This window comes from Salvelinus namaycush, unplaced genomic scaffold (assembly GCF_016432855.1).
Source record: "Salvelinus namaycush isolate Seneca unplaced genomic scaffold, SaNama_1.0 Scaffold122, whole genome shotgun sequence".
Taxonomy (NCBI): Eukaryota; Metazoa; Chordata; class Actinopteri; order Salmoniformes; family Salmonidae; genus Salvelinus; species Salvelinus namaycush.
Window position 1 is genome coordinate 355044 of NW_024057920.1, and position 26889 is coordinate 381932.

At 42.4% G+C, this 26889-nt stretch overlaps 1 protein-coding gene across 1 annotated transcript; it reads left to right on the forward strand.

Moving 5' to 3' along the window:
- Positions 1-5238: 5238 nt before the first annotated feature.
- LOC120036152 (leucine-rich repeat-containing G-protein coupled receptor 4-like) lies at positions 5239-26889 on the forward strand. Its single transcript, XM_038982624.1, has 8 exons — positions 5239-6025; positions 15391-15462; positions 18715-18786; positions 21937-22008; positions 23676-23891; positions 25006-25077; positions 25713-25781; positions 26814-26889. The coding sequence occupies exons 1-8, from the start codon at positions 5838-5840 to the stop codon at positions 26887-26889; spliced, it is 837 nt and encodes a 278-aa protein (XP_038838552.1). The 5' UTR covers positions 5239-5837.

Below are 26889 nucleotides of genomic sequence, written 5' to 3' on the forward strand. Positions count from 1 at the left end.
AAGATGCTGGAGGAAACAGGTACAAAGTATCTATATCCACAGTAAAATATCGACATAACCTGAAAGGTCGCTCAGCAAGGAAGAAGCCACTGCTCCAAAACCACCATAAAAAAGCCAGACTACGGTTTGCAACTGCACATGGGGACGAAGATCGAACTTTTTGGAGAAATGTCCTCTGGTCTGATGAAACAAAAATAGAACTGTTTGGCCATAATGACCATCGTTATGTTTGGAGGAAAAAGGGGGATGCTTGCTTGCCGAAGAACACCATCCCAACCCGTGAAGCATGGGGGTGGCAGCATCATGTTGTGGGGGTGCTTTGCTGCAGGAGAGACTGGTGCACTTCACAAAATAGATGGCATCATGAGGCAGGAAAATTATGTGGATATATTGAAGCAACATCTCAAGACATCAGTCAGGAAGTTAAAGCTTAGTCGCAAATGGGTCTTCCAAATGGACAATGACCCCAGGCATACTTTCAAAGTGGTGGCAAAATGGCTTAAGCATAACAAAGTCAAGGCATTGGAGTGGCTATCACAAAGCCCTGACCTCAATCCTATAGAACATTTGTGGGCAGAACTGAAAAAGTGTGTGCGAGCAAGGAGGCCTACAAACCTGACTCAGTTACACCAGCTCTGTCAGGAGGAATGGGCCAAAATTCACCCAACTTATTGTGGGAAGCTTGTGGAAGGCTACCCGAAACATTTGACCCAAGTTAAACAATTTAAAGGTCATGCTACCAAATACTAATTGAGTGTAAGTACACTTCTGACCCACTGGGAATGTGATGAAAGAAATAAAAGCTGAAATAATTCCTTCCCTCTACTATTATTTCACATTCTTAAAATAAAGTGGTTGTCACGCCCTGACCGTAGAGAGTTTTTTATGTCTCTATTTTGGTTTGGTCAGAGTGTGATTTGGGTTGGCATTCTATGTTCTTTTTTCTATGATTTGTATTTCTGTGTGTTTGGCCGGGTGTGGTTCTCAATCAGAGGCAGCTGTCTATCGTTGTGTCTGATTGAGAACCATACTTAGGTTGCATTTTCCCACCTGTCTGTGTGGGTAGTTGTCTATGTGTAGTTGCATGTCAGCACTAGTCGTTTATAGCTTCACGTTGTTTTTGTTAGTTTGTTTAGTGGTTCATTCGTTCATTAAAAAAGAATGTATTCACATCACGCTGCGCCTTGGTCTCCTCACTACGACGAACGTGACAGAACTACCCACCAAAAGAGGACCAAGCAGCGTGGTTACCTGGAGAGTTGGACATGGGAGGAAATCCTGGAAGGCAAGGGACCCTGGGGACAGACGAGAAAACATCGCCGTCCTGAGGAGGTGGCACAGCGGAGCAGGCACGAGAGGCAGCCCCCAATTTTTTTTAGGGGGGGGGGGGGCACACGAGGAGTTTGGCTCAGTCAGATTGTAGACCTGAGCCAACTCCCCGTGCTTACCGGGTGGAGCGTCGTACTGGTCAGGCACCCTGTTATGCGGTGGAGCGCACGGTGTCTCCAGTGCGCGTTCACAGCCGGTACGCTACATCGCAGCTCCTCGCATCGGCCGGGCTAGGGTGAGCATCCAGCCAGGAAGGATTGTGCCAGCCCTGCTCTCCAGACCTCCAGTACGTCTCTACGGCCCAGGATATCCTGCGCCGGCTCTGCGCACTGCGTCTCCAGTGCGTCTGCACAGCCCAGTGCGTCCTGTGCCTGCGCCCCGCACGTGCAGGGCCAAAGTCACCATCCAGCCAGGACGGGTTGTGCAGGCTCTTAGCTCGAGACCTCCAGTGCGCCTCCACGGCCCAGTGTATCCGGTGCCCCGGCCAAGGACAAGGCTTCCTGCATGTCTCCCCAGCCTGGTGAGTCCTGTGCCTGTGCTAAGAACTAATCCTCCTGCATGTCTCCCCAGCCTGGTGAGTCCTGTGCCTGCTCCCAGAGCCAGGCCTCCTGTGTGTCTCTCCACGCCAGTGATGATCCATGGCAAGAAGCCTCCAGTGGTGATCCATGGCAAGAAGCCTCTAGTGATGATCCATGGCACGAAACCTCCAGTGATGACCCATGGCACGAAGCCTCCAGTGATGATCCATGGCAAGAAGCCTCCAGTGGTGATCCATGGCAAGAAGCCTCCAGTGATGATCCATGGCACGAAGCCTCCAGTGATGATCCATGGCACGAAGCCTCCAGTGATGATCCATGGCAAGAAGCCTCCAGTGGTGATCCATGGCACGAAGCCTCCAGTGGTGATCCATGGCACGAAGCCTCCAGTGATGATCCAGGGCAAGAAGCCTCCAGTGATGATCCATGGCACGAAGCCTCCAGTGATGATCCATGGCAAGAAGCCTCCAGTGGTGATCCATGGCACGAAGCCTCCAGTGATGATCAATGGCACGAAGCCTCCAGTGATGATCCATGGCAAGAAGCCTCCAGTGATGATCCATGGCAAGAAGCCTCCAAGTGTGAGACATGGCACGAAGCGTCCACCGCCACCGCAGTGAAATGCCCACCCAGACCCTCCCCTATAGGTTCAGGTTTCGCGGCCGGAGTCCGCACCTTTGGGTGCTAGTCGTTCATAGCTTCACGTTCGTTTTGTTGTTTTTGTTAGTTTGTTTAGTGGTTCATTCGTTCATTAAAAAAGAATGTATTCACATCACGCTGCGCCTTGGTCTCCTCACTTCGACGAACGTGACAGTGGTGATCCTAACTGACCTAAGACAGGGAATTTTTACTAGGATTAAATGTCAGTTATTGTGAAAAACTGAGTTTAAATGTATTTAGCTAAGGTGTATGTAAACTCCCGACTTCAACTGTATAATTAGTTAACTACAGTTATAATCACTGTAAGTTGCAGTAGATGACGTATTGTTAGCTAACCCCAATCAGGGGAGGGGTGGGGAGGGGGGATGGTAGGGGAAGGGGGAATTGTAACGGCTGATTTCCTCCTCTTCGTCTGAAGAGGAGGTGTAAGCAGGGATCGGACCAAAACGCAGAGTGGTAAGTGTCCATGTTTTATTATAAAAAAACTGAACACTACACAAAACAAAATAACAAAGAGAATCTAACCGAACAACAGTCCCGTGTGGCACAAACACTGACACGGAAGACAAACACCCACAAACCAACAGTGAAAACAGGCAACCTAAATATGGTTCCCAATCAGAGACAATGCAAAACATCTGCCTCTGATTGAGAACCATATTAGGCCAAAATACAAACCTAAACATAGAAACACATAACATAGACTGCCCACCCCAACTCACGCCCTGACCATACTAACTAAAGACAAAACAAAGGAAAATAAAGGTCAGAACGTGACAGGAATAAACAAATAAGGGGGATTATAAATGCCAAATCTATCTGGAATATTAAAGCTGATCTACACCCCCCTCCCCGTATAAAGGCTTTATATAGCGTGCAAAAGGTTTTTACTCATCTTAAAACTTATGTCATACTCTATAAAGGTTGTATAGAAGGGGACATAACAGATCCATAGGTAGGGTGCATTGGTATATGTGACAATCTAATAATGTATTACATACTCCATTTAACATCAAGGGATCCAAAACTTGTAAAATGTGTCACTTAAAAACACATTTGTAACCTCTGCCCATTATGTACGTCCACCAATGCTTTGATAAACCTGCTATGTTACATAGATTGCTTTGTTAATGTGCTTCTGTTTGGACAATTTCCTTCTCAAACAATCTATCATAACAAGTGCCTTTGCTCCTTTCACTTGCAAAATTATGCAAATATAATTTACATGAAAACTGACAACCTTGCAGGATCTTCCTCTCCATCTGCACAAACTTGGCTGCTGTTGCGTTCACACACAGTGGCGGAATGTATGTTGTATGTTATAAGTATGTAACCATCATGTGCACTACTAACAGTTAGAACTAATTGGATGACATTGTTGTGAGTATCATGTTGGTGCTTGAAAAAATGTATGGCTTTCTGAAAACACTACATCAACCGACTCCACAATACCATGACTCTTTGATGTAAGAGAAACTTCAATTGAAAAGACAGAATTCTTAATATTTTGTTGAGCAACATATTGATCAGTTTGGAGAGATGGCTGGTTCTACAACGTTTCTTAATGATATCATACACTATTCACTTCGATATCATACACTATCCATATATTTGTATGTTGAACAGGCTGAATGGCACCTTGGACAGCACCCGCTGTAGGTCTGCATGCCTCTGGGGAACTCGCACTGGTCACCTCTGCGGCAGAGGCTTTGACACAAGTCACAGAGGATTGCCTGCCCAACCACAGAGAAGAGCCACGCTTGGAGGAGGGAGCAATGGACAAGTAACAAAGTACCTTGCCCGCCACCCGGTTGGTGAAGATAGAGTCCTATTTAGCACAGCAACTCTTAAACCATTGAGAGAGAAGTATCTACTCTACTGGCTGGATTGTTGTCACACTTTCACATTCCCCCTTGTTGGAGGCAGGAGTCAAGCAGAAATCCTGAGTGGCGCAGCAGTCTAAGGCACTGCATCGCAGTGCTAGAGGCTTCACTACAGACCCAGGTTCGATCCCGGGCTGTATCACAACCGGCCATGATCGGGAGTCCCATAGGGCGGCGCACAATTGGCCCAGCGTCGTCCGGGTTAGAGGAGGGGTTGGCCGCGGTAGGCCGTCATTGTAAATAACAATTTGTTCTTAACTGACTTGCCTAGTTAAATAAAGGTTCAATTTTTAAAAAGATAAAGAAAAGGGTGCATGGCCCAAGTTCCAACTCAACAAATCACAGGACCCACACAAAGTATTATGTAATCAAACAAATAACATCTGACCTGAGAAGGCTAACTAACAAGTTTCATCTGGCATGTAGCATGTAGTTGTTGAAGAAACTGTCCGGTTACACTTTATTTTAGGCCTACAGTATTATTGGTAGAAAGCATATTGTAAAATGATAATAACCTGACAATTAGGCCTATCTAATAATAACTACATTTCAGTCAGTTGGAATTCACTAAAACAAGAATGGTAAGCCTACCATTATATCAGATATTGACCAATTACAACCAAAGGACTAACCTGACATTGTACCACACTCAAAGAAAGGACTGAGGTGGAAATGAATTGATAATTTCAATTAATTGTTACACAATTACAAACGTATTAATTGCAGTATGTTGCCTACTAAAGCTAAAGTGTGACGTTGTGAAATAATTAATATGTAGGTCAGTATTAACATACTGTATTCAGCAGATCGTGTGGCAGGTTGTCCGGCAGGGCGCTTACCGAGTGAGCAAGAAAAAGCGGGCTGCTGGTGGCAGGGAGCAAAGGAAGGAAACGTGAGGAATGGCTGAAAGCTGACTGTGTTTTTCTACAGGAAACAAATCAGGAGGGAAACGATAGCAAAAATAACGCACCAAGTGTTTCCCATTTCGGTTGGAGAATTGTATTGAGGCTTCTTATTTTGTCCACGCACGGATCCGCCTGGTTTTCTGATTTAATGGGACAACGAAAACGGAAAAAGCAAAAGGTGCCAATTTTGTCGTCTGTGTGGACGGTTGCTACTTATTTTTATGGGACCAACACTCCACACGGGATGAATAGGAACAGGAGGACACTTAGTGAAAGGTAAACCGCATTGTTTGAGTAAAGAAAATGTCCCAGATTTGACAGGGGTAGTTAAGGATATATGTTTGGTGGGACTGATGCATTAACATGTTATATCCTTGAAGTGGTCGACTACCTATCAACAAGAATACGCATTCAAGCTTCTTGGACAAGCCATCACAACAGAGCAGTCACATGAAAAGTGGCCTACATGTCCTTATAAGAGAAACACGTAAAGCCATTTTGCTCAGTCTGAACAGAAGAAGAACATGCGCGTGTTTGTCATCTGGATATTTTTGCGGTTGTTTTCACTACGGAATGGTGCGGCTGGTCAAGGACAATCCACTCCGGCTATTTGTTCGTCCTCATGCAGCTGCGACGAGGACGGAGGCGCCGATTGCTCTGGGAAAGGTCTGACCACTGTCCCGACTGGTCTAAGCGCCTTCACCTACTATCTGTAAGTATCAACACATATTGAAACTGTGTAATAAAACACGATTAAACCTAGAATTAATATCTCTCCCTAGTTAGGACGTGTTTGTAACGGTTAGGTCGGCCACTACTTACTCGTCAGTACTGGAGCAAACTTTTGCACAATGGCTGTCAATGAAGCCAAGTAATCGAGTGGGTTTTTACAACTTTGGGCTGTGGATCAGTTATTCAACTGATAACAAACACATTATTGTGGTTGGTATGAGAGAGCAAACACAAAGAATGAAGAACAGCCAGAGGAAAAGTAGCCCATAAAATTGAAGGTTGGTACAGTATATACAGTATTGGCTAGGCTATTTTTTTTATGCAATGGGTGCCAAAATGTTTCATGCTGGTCCAAACTCATTCACTTGCTGACCTTTCCTTGATATGGCCCCTCTTATACCGTAGTATTTTACTATACTGAAAAGCATACAAGCTATAGCATATTCCTTGGCCTGGCACCTGGACTTTCACTTTCTTAGACTACAGCCACTTATATTTAGGGACATGTGGAATAGTAGCCCATCTGTGTAAAGCAAGAAGGTGGATCTGTCTTCATTTGCTGATTCTTTGGCCTGTCTTGGCTTTGTGGTCTCGACTGACTCCTTGTTGAGATATGAAGGAATAGAACCACAAAGACGTCTTGTGCCTGCTGCTGTAAGAAGGCTGAGATTTGATCCAGAACAGGCATTGACAGAGGGAACCTCATGATGTTTTGGTGTATACCTTTAATTTGATCTTCATAATATTGGAGATCAGACATGAACAGATCCCAGAAATACCTGGGCAGAAAGGGGATTGTACCTGCCTGAGACTGTTTATCCTGAATGCTGCTCCACTCACCAACTCACATCATGGCAGAGAAAGTCCCAGGTCACTTTAGGTGTATGCCTATCCCTAAAAGAAAACACTGTGGACACACTTACCCATCATCTCAGAGACAGTTGTTGTGGTTGGTATTCTGATATTTCCATTACATATCCTTTACATATGCATTACATGTCCTTTACAAAGTGATTCAAATTCATCTTACAGGGATACACCAGAATTCATCCCAAAGAATTTGTCAGTTCAGTAACACTTTACTGTAATAATTAAGTCTTATTTACTTTCCTTCCAAAGTTTCCTAAGTTGCAAAATTGTGGCTCAAGCAACTTATCAACATGGGGAAAATGTGCCATGTTAAATTATTTGTAGACTATATTTTTAACAAAATAAAATATTTTCTGAATCTTGTTCAGGAACCGCCGAAAGGAAAAAGCTGTTGTGATCAACACAAAATAACAACTAAACCAAAAGCCCTATGACATGGGTCTTTTAGTTAGCCTATAGTTTATTTTTAAGGAATGATCATTGTTTCTATTCTCTGTGATTCCGCCATCATATCTGTCTTTGTCTCTGTACCAAAAAAAAGTGAGTTGCTCTGCACTACCTTACTAGAGAGAAAGAGGAAGAGCATGACTAACTGAGGAGAAACTGAGACTGGGTCTACATAGTTAATACATTTCTGGTTAACTAGCCTTAAAGGTTTCACAATGTCTTAGTTAATGATTAACAGAGCAGCCGCCCAAGGGCGTCAAAGGGTCTATGTGTTATTTATTGAAGGTGGACCAAGGAAATGTGCTTCCTAATGTGGAAAAGAAGGAAGGATCTGACCTTGAGAAGACTACCCTCTGGGCACACACTGGTTGATTCAAAGTTGTTTCCATGTCGTTTCAATGAAATTACGTTGAACCAACGTGAAATAGATGTTGGATTGACGTCTGGACCCGGTGGGTATTGATACAGAACAGTTTCATATCCAAGACTGAATGAGAAATTTAAATATATACAATATCACCATCACCTTTATTTACATAACATAAAAGCTGAGGGGTTGGTTTTATATTTATTTCCAACTAGGTACCTGAACATTACACCACATGGACTGTAAGTACATTTGATTGACTTCTTGAATGCATTAATATCCAGCAGAATTGTAGAAATACACACGCTCTAGAGTTGACCCAATAAACTGCCAATGTAGAGATGTTTTGTGTCAGGTAAAATGAAGAGAAACCGTGGTATTTACCAATGTGTCAACTAAGACACAGTGTAGTGTATGCTGTTATCAAACATCATGATCTTTTCAGACTTGTGTGTAAGTTACCAACATAGCCCCAAATATTGTATTACAATTGCCAAGTCTACTTATTACGGTTGGAAGTGTGGGCGTGAAGGCTTCTTGTGCACCTACACTGAGCAAGGGTTAACCAAATGCTTTGTGACAGCTTTTTAGCTCATAACTACGTGATATATTCAGTTCAAACCCTCAGAGTATTTGATGGGTTGCCTTAGAGCAATTCCACGCTAACAGAGTGATTTTTCACTTTAAAATGTATGTCAAACAAAAACCAATGATTGTGAACAAATGATACAACTCTATGCACAGGGACTACTTAGCAATTTCCACTGACAATTCTTCAAGTAAATGTTCACTGGACGTTGTCAAAAGTGGTCAATCATTGTTTTTTTTGTTTTGTTTGAAATACATTTTAAAGTAAAACATGTTTGTATGTTACTGAGGAATTCACCCTTAGTGCAGCTGTCTCTCTCTTTGTATTTCTCTCTCTTTGTATTTCTCTCTCTCCCTCTCTCCATTCAATGTCTCTTCTCCGTCTCTTAAACTCCCCTTCTTTCCATTCCTTCTGTGTTTTGGTGAGTAGAGAGGTCAGGGGTCATGATGGATTAGTGCGACACATCGCAGCTGTAGAAAGACTCTTTTTGTCAGAGTTAATGCACAGGGAGGCTGTGCTGAGCTGGTAATGCTCCTTACCGGAAGTGAGCTAATGTTTGTTTAAAGAACTAAACAAAATATGCACCTCCATAATGTTAATTTAATCCCATTTAGCGCTCATCAAAAGTGGAATTATATCCTTAGTACTCTGCTAGAAATATATTTTGGTAACACTTTACATTAGTGTGTCAGCAAACAAACAACTTAATCTATTAATTGGGGTACACATCATCTGCTGTGACGTTTAGTGGCAATTATAAGCTTTTTTGCTCAAACAGCAGAGACAGACAGGGATCAACAAGACAGGCAAATAGTGAAGAGCTTGATAAATTGAGATATGGAAAATTACTGAAGGGAGAGATTAATGGACAGAAAGAAACTGGGAAATTGACACACACACACACACACACACACACACACACACACACACACACACACACACACACACACACACACACACACACACACACACACACACACACACACACACACACACACACACACACACACACACACACACACAGATAATGATAGAAGCAGACAGGTCCAGCAGTCTTACAAGAGGCACATTGCAGGCCCTGCTGTTCCCAGAGGTGGGAGAATGGTTTCCTAGAAGGTTGGCTTTGTTTGTGATTTTCCTCCTGCTGTGATTCCATCCAGTACAATCTGCCACCCCATGAATGTACTGAAACTGTTGGACATAGAAGCAGAGAGGAGAATGGAGGGCAGCAGTTCTGTTATGAAGAGAACTAAAAGAAATGGGGCCACAGACATTAACGCCATCTTTTGAAAGTCAGGTTTTTTTGTTGAATTTCTGGCCTTGGAATTCTGGAATATCCTTTTAAATTGGAATAGTTTCAGACAGAGGTATGACTAGACCTGCTCTTGTCCTGCATTTGTAGTTATTTAGAGAGCGTTACTTCAAGTTTTTATTTCATGTGTCGTCATTCTTCAAAATTAGTAACCCATATACTTAGTCACAAAATAATATACAGTACTGTACATTGCCACTTTCGTTGGCAATATCTTACAATACTTTAACATTTATGCATCTGTTGATTTCCATAATCTTACGGAATTTGACACAGATTGGAATTGGCCTGTGCCCTTTGTTTTATCAGTCCATAAATCAGAGTGTTGGGTTGGCACCAGCCAGCAGCCCAGGGGAAGGTTGGAGAGGTGGGCTGGGGGTTGGAGCTGCCTGCAGCACGTTGGTGTGTACATTACGTTTTTTATTGGCAGCTGAAATTGAGACTCTCCTGCCTGAGGAAAACAGGTGGGGAGAAAGAGAAATAAGTTCTGGAACCCCCCCCACCCTGTACACCAATTTCCCCTCACAGTGCATGCCTGCTGCATCTCTGCTAGATACGAGTGACAAAAGAACATCTCAGTCTCTTGAGAGCTTGGTGACTGTGTGTGCGCTCTCGCTCTCATGTGTGCATGAGGGTTTGGGGTAGGAGGGGGTCACTTCTCACATCTCATCTCAATTGAAGTCCTTTCATAGTGTGAACAAGCACAAGTTTAGGGGAGGGAGGGGATAGGGGGACTAATGCCCTCTCACTCACTGGTCCAGCTAGCTCACTCGCCATTGGTGCCCTCTATCCATCTTAAGCTGAATGATACTTTTGTTCATGGTCAGCAGAGGTGAAAGGAGCCAGTCACTGGTTCCCGCTCCCAAACAGGATGACTGCTAGATGGTAGAATGTTTACCTCTCTCTCTCTCCCCTCTCTCTCTCCCTTCCCCCCTCTTGCTCTGTCTCTCTTTCTCTCTCTCCCTCACACAACTCACACTCTCTTTTACTTCTGATCACTTATCTTCCTAATTTTCATCCTATTTTTCCATAGTCCTCTCCAACTCTCTCATCATCACATTCTCTGTCAATCTCTTTTTCTCTTGGTTCGATTCAATGTTGTAAATTGTTATAAAAAACATACATTTGAATAGCAAAATGACAATACGTTTACAACGACAACAACTCCCATACCAATATCAATCACTTCTCTCCCTCTCTGTCTCTCACTGTTTTAGGACTGACATGTTTGCCTTGCAGGCTGGTTGTTTGCACTCTAGCTACAGCAAATCAGTCTCCCCTAGGACCCATGTGGTAAATGCTTGACCTTCTCTGCACTCCCATGGTGGAACACTGCCCATCTGTGTATACAAAGTGCCCTTGTTCCTTTCCAGCATGGCAGCCAGGGAACCTCAGCCATCTTCCTCAATTCTCCCCACCTTCACCTCTTTAATCAATAAGAAACAGCCGGCTGAGAAAATAGTTACCCGTTACCTGCATTTTTCCCCACAACTCTGCTGTCATGGGACCAGGGGGCTAAAAAGCCAAAGCATTACTGAGTTTGCTTTACTTCTGAGGTAGTCAATGTTAGCAGCAAGCAGGTGGTTGGGTTGGTGCCCGGTTTGGCTTCTCTACCTCAACAAATGATCTACCGGCAGGATATCGATTTTCATTTAGATTACATTAGCCGGCTAAATAAACACTGCCAAAAGGTATTGAAGTGAAGTTGTCCTCCTTTTGAAGATCACCTTGGGATTCATGGTGCATCTGAACTAAGGCTTAGCCTCCTTGAAGCAAGGCCCTGGCAGAGACTACATCAGATACGTTTTACACTTGCCACCTTCTGCGTCCAGAGATCTTCAAAGGAAGGACATAGTAACCTTTTTCCCCAAATCTCTATCTTACTTATCTGCCGTTGTCCTGTCTGTCAATCCTTGCTGTTCTTGGCACGGTAGCTTCCCCTCCCTCTCATGGCTCCATGCCAGCCAGTGTCTGATCCGCCCACACACATACCACATATACACGCCTTGGTTTTGGAGTCGCTTTAATTTGAATCTCTTTTTGGTCTGCCTTTGCACTGCTTGGCAATCTTTCCATGTATATTTATCTGTCTGTAATGTGGAGCTCTGTGGTTGTTGTGTGGCTTTGCTGAGGTCCTTGTCTGGTCTGTGGACAAACACCAGTGGCCTGTGTAATTGTGAGGGGGAAGCTAACGCTGAGCTCAGGTTAAAATCATTCTGACCAAGATCCGTTTCGGATCCAAATGTTGTCAATAAATCAGTGAATTGGGGGCATAAACAGTGTGTAGGCCTTCTTTTATTAGCCCAGCACCAAGTCTTTAAGGATGTGCTTATGACCACAAACCTTTCTCAAACCATGATCCAACCATCAGAGACTACTTAATAAGCCACTAAATAACAAGTATAATTTCTTACTTGCCAGAGACTTGAACAGGGTGGACCTCTTTTTGACCCTCTTACCATGGAGAGGTTGTGGTTGGCTTTGAGATAATGCTGAGATAATATATTTATTCTCATCTTGCATCATAGCAGAGATGATGAATTATTGCTTATTTTTTAAATTGTTTAAAAGGTGTAGATTTTGTCTTTGACCCCAAAAGTGATTTAGGAAAGGTATCATGTGTCTTTTAGCTGACATTTTTTTCTGAGTAAAGATGATCTGTATGTCTCTATTTACTTGGATTGGCAGTGAATTCCCAGGGAGTTTTAAAGGTGCTCTGTTGAGACTTGACAACAGCCTCTGCTGCATGCTCCCCATACTTTCCTCTGTTGGATGTGATTAGTGTTTTGAAGGATGTCTTTGTCGCCGATCTCTTTTTTTCTGTAGGGAAATCTCGCTTGAGAAGTGAAACCTTTGGCAACTCTTGCTGGAAATGTGATTCTTTCGGTTTCCCACCAAGGCTGATATGAGCAAAAAGTGACACCTTTGCATTATTTGATGTCATGTTGACATTTCATACCCTCAAAACAGTGGGCATGTAACTGTTTTGCTTCAGAAAGAGTGCTGTTTTTTCTATATGTGTCACAGCTGTATTTCTATGTAGGATAGGAAGGTCATAGGCAGGTCCCCTGATGACTAAAGCAGCTGGAAGGGAGGGTGACGGCATTCACAGACCACCCTTTCATCCTGTCCCTGTGGCTGCCTGCACTCTTGACCATGGCAGCCAACAGCCTGTGAAAGATGGTTACAGGGTGCGGGTGTAGGGGTGCTGTCAGCAAGACAGAATGTATCCAAAGGAGGGACCACCGGGAAAGCCTTCCAAATATTGGCCACACAACGCCCCAAGGAGTGTCCGTAGGGGGGGATAAAGAGGGGGGTGGATCAAGGTGGAAGCTCCATTGTACAGAGCCTAGAAGAAATTGGATAAGCTAGGTAACCTGGAGATGGGAAAGATAGATGGCAGGGACGATGAGGGCTTCTGTTGGGGGCCTTTGTAGTTAGAAACGTGGGGGGTGGGAGTGTGGCGGGCGATATTATCCTTTAAGGATCCAAAGTCCTACATGCACACACATGCAAGACGTTGGGGACGGCTGGTAGTGAAATTCAAGATGGACCCTTTTTGGGGGTTTCGCTTCATTATCAAAAGCAGGATGTTTTTTTCAGTCCTGTTGTGCTTCAACTCTAACATCTGGTGTCTATGGGCTCCTCTTTGAAACCAATGAAAGGATTCCTAATCAAGATGAGAGTGGTTCAAAGTTAAAAGGTACTCTCTGTTGAGTTGTTGAACATAAGGGAATGGCTATGGTGTCATACCATTTTTATAGTGTCATACCATACCAGTCTTTTTATACTATAGCCAGTGTAATTTTTATTGGAAGTTGGATGTGCACTAATCTGTAGGCTGCTTTAGGATCCTTCTACAATCAGTTTACAATCTTTACTAAACCTGCCTATATAACAATCTCTCAATTCCTAGAACTTCAGTTGGATTCGATCACAATTTTGCCCATGGTTACTCTATGTATTACATACAGTATAAGTCGGAAGTTTACATACACCTTAGCCAAATACATTTAAACTCAGTTTTTCACAATAACTGACATTTAATCAGAGTAAAAATTCCCTGTCTTATGTCAGTTAGGATCACCACTTTATTTTAAGAATGTGAAATGTCAGAATAATAGTAGAGAGAATGATTTATTTACGCTTTTATTTCTTTCATCACATTCCCAGTGGGTCAGAAGTTTACATACACTTAATTAGTATTTAGTAGCATTGCCTTTAAATTGTTTAACTTGGGTCAAACGTTTCGGGTAGCCTTCCACAAGCTTCCCAGTTCTGTTCTGCCCACACATTTTCTATAGGATTGAGGTCAGGGCTTTGTGATGGCCACTCCAATGCCTTGATGATGATGTCTTGAGATGTTGCTTCAATATATCCACATAATTTTCCTGCCTCATGATGCCATCTATTTTGTGAAGTGCACCAGTCCCTCCTGCAGCAAAGCACCCCCACAACATGATGCTGCCACCCCCGTGCTTCACGGTTGGGATGGTGTTCTTCAGCTTGCAAGCCTCCCCCTTTTTCCTCCAAACATAACGATGGTCATTATGGCCAAACAGTTCTATTTTTGTTTCCTCAGACCAAAGGACATTGCTCCAAAAAGTTCGATCTTTGTCCCCATGTGCAGTTGCAAACCGTAGTCTAGCTTTTTTATGGCGTTTTTGTAGCAGTGGCTTCTTCCTTGCTGAGCAGCCTTTCAGGTTATGTCGATATAGGACTCGTTTTACTGTGGATATAGATACTTTTGTACCCGTTTCCTCCAGCATCTTCACAAGGTCCTTTGCTGTTGTTCTGGGATTGATTTGCACTTTTCGCAACAAAGTACGTTCATCTCTAGGAGACAGAACGCATCTCCTTCCTGAGCGGTATGACGGCTGCGTGGTCCCATGGTGTTTATACTTGCATACTATTGTTTGTACAGATGAACATGGTACCTTCAGGCGTTTGGAAATTGAAGGTACACCTTCAATTGACTCAAATGATGTCAAATAGCCTATCCAAAGCTTCTGTAGCCATGACATCATTTTCTGGCACAGTAAACTTAGTGTATGTAAACTTCTGACCCACTGGAATTGTGATACAATGAAATAATCTGTTTGCAAACAATTGTTGGAAAAATTACTTGTGTCATGCACAAAGTAGAAGTCCTAACCAACTTGCCAAACTGTAGTTTGCTAACAAGAAATTTGTGGAGTGGTTGAAAAACGAGTTTTAATGACTCCAACCTAAGTGTATGTAAACTTCCGACTTCAACTGTATGTAAGTCACATACTGAATTAGTCAGGTGGGGAAGAAACGTGAGTGCTGTCTGCATAGCTGTCGTGCTGCTACATGCCTGTCTTTCTCTGCAGTGAGTTGGAAACGTGAACATCCCTTGGGCAATACGAGGAGGGTTTTTTCAAGGGTTTACAGTATTGCTGGGGACCTGTTTTGGCCCAAATGAATCATTATGCTGCTGGGGAAGATGACAGTACTTTCCCTCTACCAATCTACATTACATGAAAACCAATGTAACCGTATTGAAAGCATGCTTCTGAGCAGTTACTTACTAGTTATGCCTCCAAAAATATACATTTGTTACACACTACCATGGCATCAAACATTATGTACTATTTCTGCAATTCTCTGTTGTTGCATCTTTAGGAGTATAAATCCACCTTGATTGTTTGAGATTTGAATTGGAATCAGGGCAGTGTTCTGTTTATAACCTGAGAGAAATACTGATCCACTCATGACACTTGTTGTTTGGTTCCACAGTGACATCAGCATGAATAACATCACAGAGCTCCCGGCATTTGTCTTCAAGAACTTCCCCTATCTAGAAGAACTGTGAGTATTCATCTTTTCTAGTACATTACCCACTACAGTTTTTGTCACATGCATATGATAATCAGTGGTTTTCAACCACAACAGACCAGTTGTATTATGTGTTTGATCATCAAGTTGCTCAGCAAGATATAAAGAACCCTGTAGTTTCTCTTACACCAAAGAGTCATGCCATTATAGTGGGCTAAGTTGCAGTGTTTTTAGAAAGGGCAAGTTATACCATGATAGCTATCAAAAAGTACCATGACTATAGGCTACGTAGGATTCCAGAGAACATGTATGTGAGATGCATCACATTCTTTCTTTCATTGTGTTTTCTTTGAGAATTTGCAGGGTTCAACCGCATGTCTCAGTTCTGGGACCCATTCAATGAGCATATCTAATCTTTGTCATTTTTTTACTCTTGAAATACCCCTCTGTCTGGTTCAGAGCTGGAAGTAAGGATAAGATCTGTCTACCTGATATCAGGTAACATGTAACCCTGAGAATGCAAAATGACCAGCTAACATTATTCTGCTTCCAGGCCTGCTACTGTGCCCATGTTATTTTAGCCTGTGTGTGTCTATCATCTCGAACCAGTCTTCACTCCCTTCTTTTCCGAACACTAGGCCTACTTCATCTGCTTTGTCAAAGGGCAATTTACTTTTCATCGCATTGTAAGTGGAGGAATGCCAGGCAGGAAGGAAGAAGGCAAAACAATGGTTTCCATGACAACCTGACTAAAAACGCACCCTCGCTGCACTCTACCACTCAACATTACCTTTCAGGCAGGGACAGGGGTCTCTGCCCAGTGTCAAATATACTTAGTGAAACCTGTTCTCTAGGTTCCATCCTGCTCTGTAGCTGAGCAGTAGGCTTGGGAGATACCATATACCAGGGTATTTTTCGAAATACTTACAGTATCATTTTCAATACTTAAAAAAAAAATGGGATGCGTAACTATAAGAAATCTAAGATGTGTCAAAATCAATTATATCAGGCTGAGGGCCCCAGCTACGCATTTGATTTCCTAACTGGCTTGTTAAGTGGCTAGATGTCAAGATCAAGCTTCTTGGTTACAGCAGAGACATTAATTTCCCTCCTGGATCAGGATCCCTGTTGCCTAAATTGTTCTGTGCCCCAAAAAAACTAAACAAAAAACTAGTTTTGTTTTGTTTGAATTAGCTCCCATTGTGTGCACTGCCAGTAATACCATATACCCCGGTATGGTACAGAAACGTTATCTCGTGATGAAAATCGGGATACCGCCCAACCCTACTGAGCAGCACTGTGGGCCTAGCAGTTATATTCATGCTTCAGGAATGCTTTTTTGTTGACAGCTGTCTATAGTTTTTAATTTGTGTTTGTTTAGCCTTATCCTTGAAACAAATCATAAGGTTTCATTGAGTGAACTGAGCGGATGGCCCTGTAGCCCGGGGTGGTGGTGTGTCACTGAACCACAGCTCCAGCCCTGAGGGCTGACAGAGAGAGGGGGACATGCCCAGAGAGGAACATTCCCTCTCTGATAGTCACGTAACCCTCCTTCATACACACCTCCCATCCTGAACAAAGCACAACACAGACTAGCTACCATGCTGACCGATAAAGAGATGTAGGGGAGTCATCCCCCTCAATTTGTGTTTGAGTGCTTGTGTATTTGTCTGTGTCTCTGCACACATTTGTCTCCCCGAGTGTGTGTTCCAAATCTCTTCACCTTCTGATGTTGAAGTGTATGTTGTCTACCAGTGAGTTTCTTAGTGAAATAGAATGGTTGTGGGAGTGGTGCTACAGAAGGGAAGGATTTAGTCTTTCCTCAACAAGGCTTAGCACATTCTTCTGCCTTCATCAAAGCCTAGGGGGACGTGTTCTGAATTTGTTGAGAGAAAGGGAATGGGTGGGGAGGTTCTTCACCCTGAAATGTGAAGGATGTCCTAGCAATTTGTTAGCAGGCCTGCGTGTGGTGGCTGGGCCGTAGACATGTGGGCGTTGACCAGCTCCAAGGCTGTGGACGTAAAGTTTACAGTACCTTATAAATCTGGCAGACACACTAACCAATTTGCACATAAATCCTACTCTGCTTTCAAACCTGAAGCTGTGTTACTTGAGTCCTAGATTAATAATAAATAATTGTCAGTAGTTGCAGTTGCCGCAAACTTAGTGCAATAGAGTCAAGGAGTAGGCTTGATTTATGCATGAAACTGGCCCATTTGACTACAAGTACTTCAACAGTTCATTTACTGCTGGGAAACAATGAAAATGCTGTCAAAAGGAAACAATTCAGTCAATGAATAGTTGACAAAGACACATGAGAAGCCAAATTGATTTGGGTGTTTGATGGTGAAGCGTGTCCTGTGGAATCTACTGGAAGGCAATCATTTGGTTTGAGCCAGAGTCAAGTTGAAGAGCATGTACCATTATATAGCCTTCCAATTCCTAACCATGTTTGTCAACCACAACAAATATGTGATTTTAAACATGTTCTGCCATTGGATCACAGTGGAAGTCTGCCACTAGCGTTTGTGTGTTTAGACTAGAGACCCTGTCATATGATGCTGTCTGGTTGTTATATGATGGACTAACAGTGTTCGACATCCCTGAAAGTGTGTCCCCGAGTAGGCCCCAGTAAGGGGTGCGTTGTGGGGTTGTATTAGGGCATGGTGGGAGTTGTTACTCAGATTCCCCAGGCTCTCAGGCTCACACCCAGCAGCTATTGGCTGCAGGGGAATCTAACGCCACCCAGCTCAAGTTGCAGAGGGTGATAAATCTGGTGCTAATCTCCCAGGCCAGATTTGGTGGAACTATGAGTCCCTGACAACCCGCCCCCACATGATTATTCACACTGCCAGTTCTTCCTGATACCCTGGCTGGAAGGGAAGGGGAGGTAGTCCAGACCCAGGAGGGGAAACCCAGGCCCAGTCCTAATGTGTCCACTCTCTCCCCAGAGTGTCTGGTGAAGTGACAACATGCCGTCGCACTGACACGTCTCTCTGGCACCCCAGGCGTTATGTTATGTTATGTTATGCCTGATAACACTAACTGGAGCCTGTGAGGTGTTTTCATTCGTTTTTTTGGTCGATGACTTTCAATCTTGAATGTATTAACATTTCAAAGTGAAGCTGTTAAATTGAAAGCTTTGAAAGTTGTACCAACAACATATAGATTACTGTACGAATCCTCGTTTAGCTTTCGATGCAATTATGAATTGATCACCATATTTTTCTCTCCCTCTTCCTCTCTCTCTCTCTTTCTCTCTCTTCGTCTCTCTCTCTACCTCAGACGACTGGCAGGAAATGACCTCTCATTCATCCACCCTGACGCTCTGTCTGGACTACATCAGCTCAAAGTCCTGTAAGTGTGCCGCTCATTGGTCCTACACACACACTTACAACACGCACACACAGACAAACACTCATATAATACCTGTATGTTCTGTGACTGTACATTGAGCCAAGGGTTCAAAGACCAGTACTAGTGAGTGCTCGGGCACAACCCACACAAAATCAAACACACAGACATTCACACGCACACACACCTGTAAATAAAATTGGTGATTGAAATACAGGTGAATGAAATAAAACAGAGGTGTTCACTTCCTTCCCAACGAGCGGTGGCCATGTGTCGTGTGTGAAGAGGCAGGAAACCAGAGGGCCTGTTCCCCTGGGCCCTAGCCTGCTTTGACGACAGAGACTACTGATAGTAGAGAGGAAGGGAGATAGTCACCATAACCACATCTGTGTCCAGAAGATACTAGGATCCACAGACAGATACTAATGCTCATCACTACATGGTCAAGTACTCACATCCCACATAAAAAAATTAAATTGTACTATGGAATACTACAGTACTTACTATATAATTCTGTAGTATACTGTAGAATTCTATACTACACATTGTAGTATCCCTTGATCATGTGTAGTACTAGTAGTATATAATTTTGTAGTATACTGTAGAATACTATAGTAAATACTACAGAATTATCCACAAAAAACACTAGTAAATACTGATGAAATGTCAGTCCGCCCAAACTTTTTTTTACTATAGTAAATATTACAGTATTTAATTTGCATATACCCTGCCCATTCCCCTCCCCATATCCCAATTTGTGCCACCTGTAAGTGAGAAACATACATGTCAAGGATAGACCATTTACACTGAGTGGACAAAACATTTCCATGACAAAAACTGACCAGGTAAATCCAGTTAAGTTAGGATCCCTTATAGATGTCACTTGTTAAATCCACTTCAATCAGTGTAGATGACATTGCACCAATGTGTACCTAACCATAAACATCAATGCCTTTCTTAAAATCAATACACAAGTATATATTTTTAAACCTGCATATTTAGTTAATATTGCCTGCTAACATTAATTTATTTTAACTAGGGAAATTGTGTCACTTTTCTTGCGTTCTGTGCAAGCAGAGTCAGGATATATACAGCAGTTTGGGCCGCCTGGCTCGTTGCGAACTGTGTGAAGACCATTTCTTCCTAACAAAGACCGTAATTAATTTGCCAGAATTTTCCATAATTATGACATAACATTGAAGGTTGTGCAATGTAACAGCAATATTTAGACTTATGGATGCCAGCCGTTAGATAAAATACGAAACGGTTCCGTATTTCACTGAAAGAATAAACGTTTTGTTTTCGAAATGATAGTTTCTGGATTTGACCATATTAATGACCTAAGGCTCGTATTTCTGTGTGTTATTATGTTATAATTAAGTCTGATTTGATAGAGCAGTCTGACTGAGCGGTGGTAGGCAGCAGCAGGCTCGTAAGCATTCATTCAAACAGCACTTTCGTGCGTTTTGCCAGCAGCTCTTCGCTGTGCTTCAAGCATTGCGCTGTTTATGACTTCAAGCCTATCAACTCCCGAGATTAGGCTGGCAATACTAAAGTGCCTATAAGAACATCCAATAGTCAAAGGTATATGAAATACAAATGGTATAGAGAGAAATAGTCCTATAATAACTACAACCTAAAACTTCTTACCTGGGAATATTGAAGACTCATGTTAAAAGGAACCACCAGCTTTCATATGTTCTCATGTTCTGAGCAAGAAACTTAAACGTTAGCTTTTTTACATGGCACATATTGCACTTTTACTTTCTTCTCCAACACTTTGTTTTTGCATTATTTAAACCAAATTGAACATGTTTCATTATTTATTTGAGACTAAATTGATTTTATTGATGTATTATATTAAGTTAAAATAAGTGGTCATTCAGTATTGTTGTAATTGTCATTATTACAAATATATATATATATATATATATATAAAAATTGGCTGATTAATCGGTATCGGCTTTTTTGGGTCCTCCAATAATCGTTTTTGGCGTTGAAAAATCATAATCGGTTGACCTCTAATAGATAATAAAACAAAAACACTTTAGTAAATACTACAGTAATGACCGCAAAAACACTACAGTAAATACTACAGTATCCTACAGTCCGCAAAAACAATACAGTAATTACTATAGTATATACTATTATTTTTTTACTACAGTATGTATACTACAGTATACTGTAAAAACTACAGTAAATACTACAGTATTCAATGTAGTGTTTTTGCGGACTTCAGTCTGCAAAAACAATACAGTGAGTAAAGTTTGCAAAAACACTACAGTGAATACTATACTATTCCTACCATAGTATATACACTATAGTTTTTTTTTCATATGGGATATGCATGCAGACACAAATGTGTGTGCTCAGAGACACACACAACCTCCCCACAGTCAAGTATACTGTAATGCATGCTGTACACTCTACTTCACCCTGAACCCATACACAAGCGTATGAAACAAAGCCTGAGGTGCTAGTTAGAGTCAATGACTTTGACTCTTTACAGAGATAAGAGGCTGAGGCTGCAACACTTTGTGATCCTTTTGTGTTCATTTACATTTTAGTCATTTAGCAGACGCTCTTATCCAGAGCGACTTACTAGTAGTTAGTGCATACATTTTCATACTGTGTTCACACTTTAACTTGATACAGAGCTGATCTTCTCATTCTCGTACGCACCACATGACTGCTGGTTGCATCACTAGCCGGCTACCACCCGGTTACTCAACCCTGCACCTTAGAGGCTGTTGCCTTATATACATAGACATGGAATCACTGGTCACTTTAATAATGGAACACTAGTCACTTTAATAATGTTTACATACTGCTTTACTCATTTCATATGTAAATACTGTATTCTATTCTACTGTATTTTAGTCAATGCCACTCTGACATTGCTCATCCTAATATTTATATATTTCTTAATTCTATTCTTTTACTTTTAGATTTGTGTATTGTTGTGAATTGTTAGATATTACTGCACTGTTGGAGCTAGGAACACAAGCATTTCACTACACCCGCAATAACATCTGCTAAATATGTGTATGTGACCAATAAAATTTGATTTGATTTGGTTGTACAGAAATTGTAATGAGGAGGCATGTTGGTGCGACCACAGTTCAGGTTATAAAACTGTGTTCTCTCCCTCAGGATGTTGCAGAATAACCAGCTGAAGACTGTTCCAAGTACAGCTATAAAGAACCTCTACTCTCTACAGTCTCTGTGAGTCCCCCTATCTCTTCACCCATCTGGAATTACACGACTATGCACACACACACACACACACACACCCTTTAGAGACTTGAAATGGCAAAACTGCTCAAATGGACATCGTAAGCTTAATCATGACATTTACAATGGGAAGCATTCACTCTACAATCCAATTGACCTATTCACTTCCTCTGGACTGGCCTGCATCATTGCACTAACCTTTACACAGCTCACACATAACCATCTGGTTACCATGCTGTCTTTACCCCCCACCACGTTGCATTTACCAACAGTGAGACATCATCTATTTATTTATGTGATTGGTTTTTGCCTGTATGGGTTTGAAAGGGATGTGTGTGGGTTGTTATGTTTCCCAGACACTGCAGGGCTCTACATTGCGGCCATTTTAATTATTGCTGTGCGACCTGGAATTTGAATTTAGTCACCAATGTGCTTAGAAAAATAAAGGATTCTAGATTTAATACCTCAAATATTTTTCATTGTGCTCCTAAATGTCTTTGTGTCCGCCTACTTTTTTCAACTTAGGCGCGCACATGTGCTCCTTGTAAAAATGGTCTGCGTAGAGCTGGTTTCCATATCCCCAGCTCCTCAGCGTCTCTTTCCTTTGACTTTAACTTAGTGACTCTCTGTGACTACTGCATGTCACTCTCTGAGGGACTATGACTGAGCATTACTCCATCTTTGTTTCCCTGTGCCTCTTTTGACTCTGACTGTGAATAGTGTAGGATGAGATCCAGCTGGAAGCCTGGTCCGGGACGTGCTGAAAATCCAGCTTTCTGCCATTTATCACCTCTCCAGATCCTTTCCCTCAGTCCCACATTTTCCCTCTCTTTTTTTCTTCTCTTTTTTTGTCTTTTCTCTCTTAGGGGTTAAGGTCTGTAGCTGAAGTAATATGTTTTGGCAGAGCCTAGCCTATGCTTTTGAGAGTTAGATGTCAATCATAGTGCCTTTCTACTTCCAACACAGACTCGTAGGGAATGTAGAGGGAGAGAGAGATATGGAGTCATGGAGGTGGAAAGAGAGCGAGGGAAGAGGAGAGGGAAACTTAGAGGGAGTCTGTGAAGGGAAGAGCGGAATTACAAAGGGATAGAGCTTTTGTTTGCGAGGGAGAGAGTGAATGTTGTGATATCAGCATTAAGGAGCAGGTTTCATGAATGAGGAACAGAATGTGCAGCACCAGCCAAATACAAAACTATTAGAAACCTTGATTGTAGAACAAAGCTATTTAAAACCTTTTGTTTGTAGTTCTCACCAGAACAGTCTAAATAGTTAGAAATAAATGCAGAATATTCAGAAGAAGAATAAAATTCAAATTTTTATAGTAACACCATACTTACTATACATACGTTATAATTTGGTAGGCTATCCAATGGCTCATTCAAATATTTGCAGTTGATAAGAGGGCAATGGAAAGCTGTTAAAAATGGAAGACCATAGTGTAATGTTTTTCTACTGAGGCAATAGAAGTACCTCATAAATACCATTCCTTACATGGCCCTTGATTCTCTCTCTCTCTCGTTATGTGCTGTATCAATATGAGATGTCCTCAATGTGAGAATGTTCATGGTGGTGAATGTATGACAGGATTCACACATTGGTGTGACATAACTAGTAAGATAAAGGTTTCTAAAATCTCTTTTCCCCCCTTCCCTCTGCAGACGTCTGGATGCCAACCACATCACGACGGTGCCTGAGGATAGCTTTGAGGGCCTGCAGCAGCTCCGCCACCTCTGGCTGGATGACAACAGCCTGACTGAGGTCCCAGTGGGCCCCATGAGACACCAGGCTAACCTGCAGGCTCTCACCCTGGCACTCAACCGCATCACCCACATCCCCAACAATGCCTTTGCCAACCTCTCCAGTCTGGTGGTGCTGTGAGTGCTGCAGATCTATCTATTCCAGACCTGGGTTCAAATACTATTTGAATCTTTCAAATACATTTAGCGTTTGCTCTAGTTTCTCTGGAGTGCAAGAGGGGCAGGGTTTGGACTCCTTGTGATTATTCTATTGGTTCCATTGTGTCAGGCAAGCTCAGTAAACTCAAGATAGTATTTAAACCCATGTCTGATCTTGGTGCTGTTCTGGATCTGTTCTGTGCTCCTTCCCATAGGGGAGAGTTTGGGGGGTTCAACTCATTGGTAGTATGCTGTAGATTCAGATGTAGCACAGACATTAGATATTTCTGGTGGAGATTTACATCTGTTGGAAGAAGAAGAAAATGTAGAATCATGGGTAATAGAACAATCTCCACTTTTATTATGAAAGACAGTTATTTTTAAACAGTGTCAAAGGAACAAACCATCAGATTACACTTCTCTACCATTCAAACATTGCAGATGTTCAAATCCATTCCACTCCAAGTCAAATGAAATCCTTAGTTAAATATATCAATATACTGTATGAAGCCATCAGTTCAAACACAAATGCACCCATGCACACATGTGCACGCGCTCCTTGTGTACACATACACAATAAAAATGCTATTGCTGCAGGGCCCAGTTGGAGGGAAATAGGACAGCTGTGACCCTAGTGGCTGGCAAGAATAAACAGGAAGAAAATACCTTGAATCCATCAGCCTTCGACACACCAGCACTCACAATGATACCTGACTTACCAATCACTGTGGTCTCTGGTGATAGCTGCAGAGGACATTTACCTTATGAATAGTTTGAATTGGGTCTTACTATCAGGCAGGGAGTGTGGGAGATGTGAAAAGTGCTGTGTTGTTCATCCACAAAGGATGGGATGCCATTTGGCAGATTGAGCATTTTGTTTTATGTGTGTTGTATGTCACTAAGAATAGCTATATTATATCCTGCTTAAAAACCCAGACGGACTCCTATTAAAACCTCCCTGCATGTTCAATCACATAGACTAGATATCCTATACATGTTCCTTCTGTTGTTCAATGTCCGTTTTGGCTCGTCTGCAACAGCGAAGTCTATTTTGAGCCGGGAATGGAATATAAATATATTCTTTATCTTCCAGGCATCTGCATAATAACAGAATTAAGGAGATTGGGGAGAGCTGCTTCACAGGGCTAGAGAACCTAGAAACGCTGTAAGTACATTTGAATACAAACTCATTAACAGTGTGTATGAGCCCCCGCCCCCCAGAAAAACACACACACACACACACACACACACAGAGCAGCTGGGACGTCAGTGTGTCCACTTCCTCCTGTAATTGCTCCAGGATAAATGGAGCGGAGTCCATGATGGCTATCTGCACTACCCTCCCATTGTTCGCTTCCTCCTGCGTCGCCAGCCTGAACAGTGACACAACATCTTTAGTCCGGAGAGGACAGAGACATTCTGACCTATGGTTTAACAGCAGCCATATTAGACGTACCATGGCTGTTACAATTATTTTTGCAGTGTCACACTCACTCACAACGTTGACACTGATAAAGCATAAAGAGAATTGTCTTACTTACCATAGGAGCCTACCTTATATGTGAGCACTCCAGTCTGTCATGGGAACTACAGTACACTTGGCTATTCGTGAACACTGGATATCCCTTCAAGATAATGTTTTATAGTGTATTGCCTGAAACTGGAAGATCAATATTTTACTATCGTTAAGGTGACCGTATGTTTGCACAGCACTGCTAGTGGATGGTTACAGTATGATTGAGTGTGCTGTGGTGTGTGGTGTAATGATTATGAAACTCCCTGCTCCTTTTGGCCCCTCAGGGATCTTAACTTCAACAACCTGATGACCTTCCCAGAAGCAATCCAGGCACTGCCCAAACTGAAGGAGCTGTGAGTACTGTCCCATGACAAACACATGCACACACACACACAGTCACAAATGGAAGCACACACACACCGATACCGACACACACACACACACACACACACACACATACAGGGATGCACATGCGTACACAGATTCCTTAGTGAGATTTTTAAAATCTGAAACGTCAACTTTGAGTGATTAGGTTGTTTAGTCAGTAAGCGGCATGTGGCCTAGAGGTGATATCATTTTCTGGTTGCGTGCCGGCTGCAGTGTTTTTGTAGAAATGTGAGCTGTTGATGTGTCTCGGTGGAACTGTGAACCTTGGCAGGGGGAGCTGAGAGATTAATGATGGGTTCTGACTAGTGCCCCCAAGAATACACTCCTCTATCTGTTTTCCTTACCTTTGTTGCTCTCCTCTCCTGTCTGTGTCAGCGGTAGTAAAGAGAGAAGCTGTCTTAATGTTCCTGTACAATGGTTTCTTGATTCCTTGAACTTGTGATGGATATAAGGGACATGTCTACTAGATAAAAGACGCAGGCACGTTAGGTACATTACCTGGCCTTTGTTTTCACAGTGTCACTGGGACATCTTGAACAATAGATCATGACTTCACAGCGTTTCATGTGGACAGTCACAACTGTTCTCTAGATGGTGTCCTTTCATATTTCTGATGGAAAAACAATATTGAACAGATATGGAATTTACCATGTTTTATGACAGCAGTATAGATTAATTAGCAATAAAACCTTCAGTCAAATAATTGACACACATTAGATTGAAAGATGCCATCTAATGGTGAAAACTGGAATTAGCCACATTAAGTGCAGAAATCAGGAAGCTGTAGCACACATGCGTACAGAATTAGTCGTCATTTACATATTGGCAACTATAACAGTTTACTTAATTTGGACCCATCTGTTTTCCAAATCACAATTTGTATCTTCTTCTCGTTCAGCTCTTGCAACTGTATCGTTGCACATTTAATATTCCACCTTCATCCCAAAGAGTGTGGTTAGAATAATTGTTTCACTGTATATATTTTCATTTTCCTCCAGTGGATTTCACAGCAACGACATAGCAGCCATACCCGAGGGAGCCTTCCACAAGAACCCTTTGCTCCGCACCATGTAA

Excerpts from the sequence above, each read along its gene's own strand:
- LOC120036152 (XM_038982624.1), top strand. The coding sequence starts at position 5,838 with ATGCGCGTGTTTGTCATCTGGATATTTTTGCGGTTGTTTTCACTACGG. Across the intron at positions 15,463-18,714 it reads TTCCCCTATCTAGAAGAACT|ACGACTGGCAGGAAATGACC; the intron begins GTGAGTATTCAT and ends TCTCTACCTCAG. Across the intron at positions 25,078-25,712 it reads CTAGAGAACCTAGAAACGCT|GGATCTTAACTTCAACAACC; the intron begins GTAAGTACATTT and ends TTGGCCCCTCAG.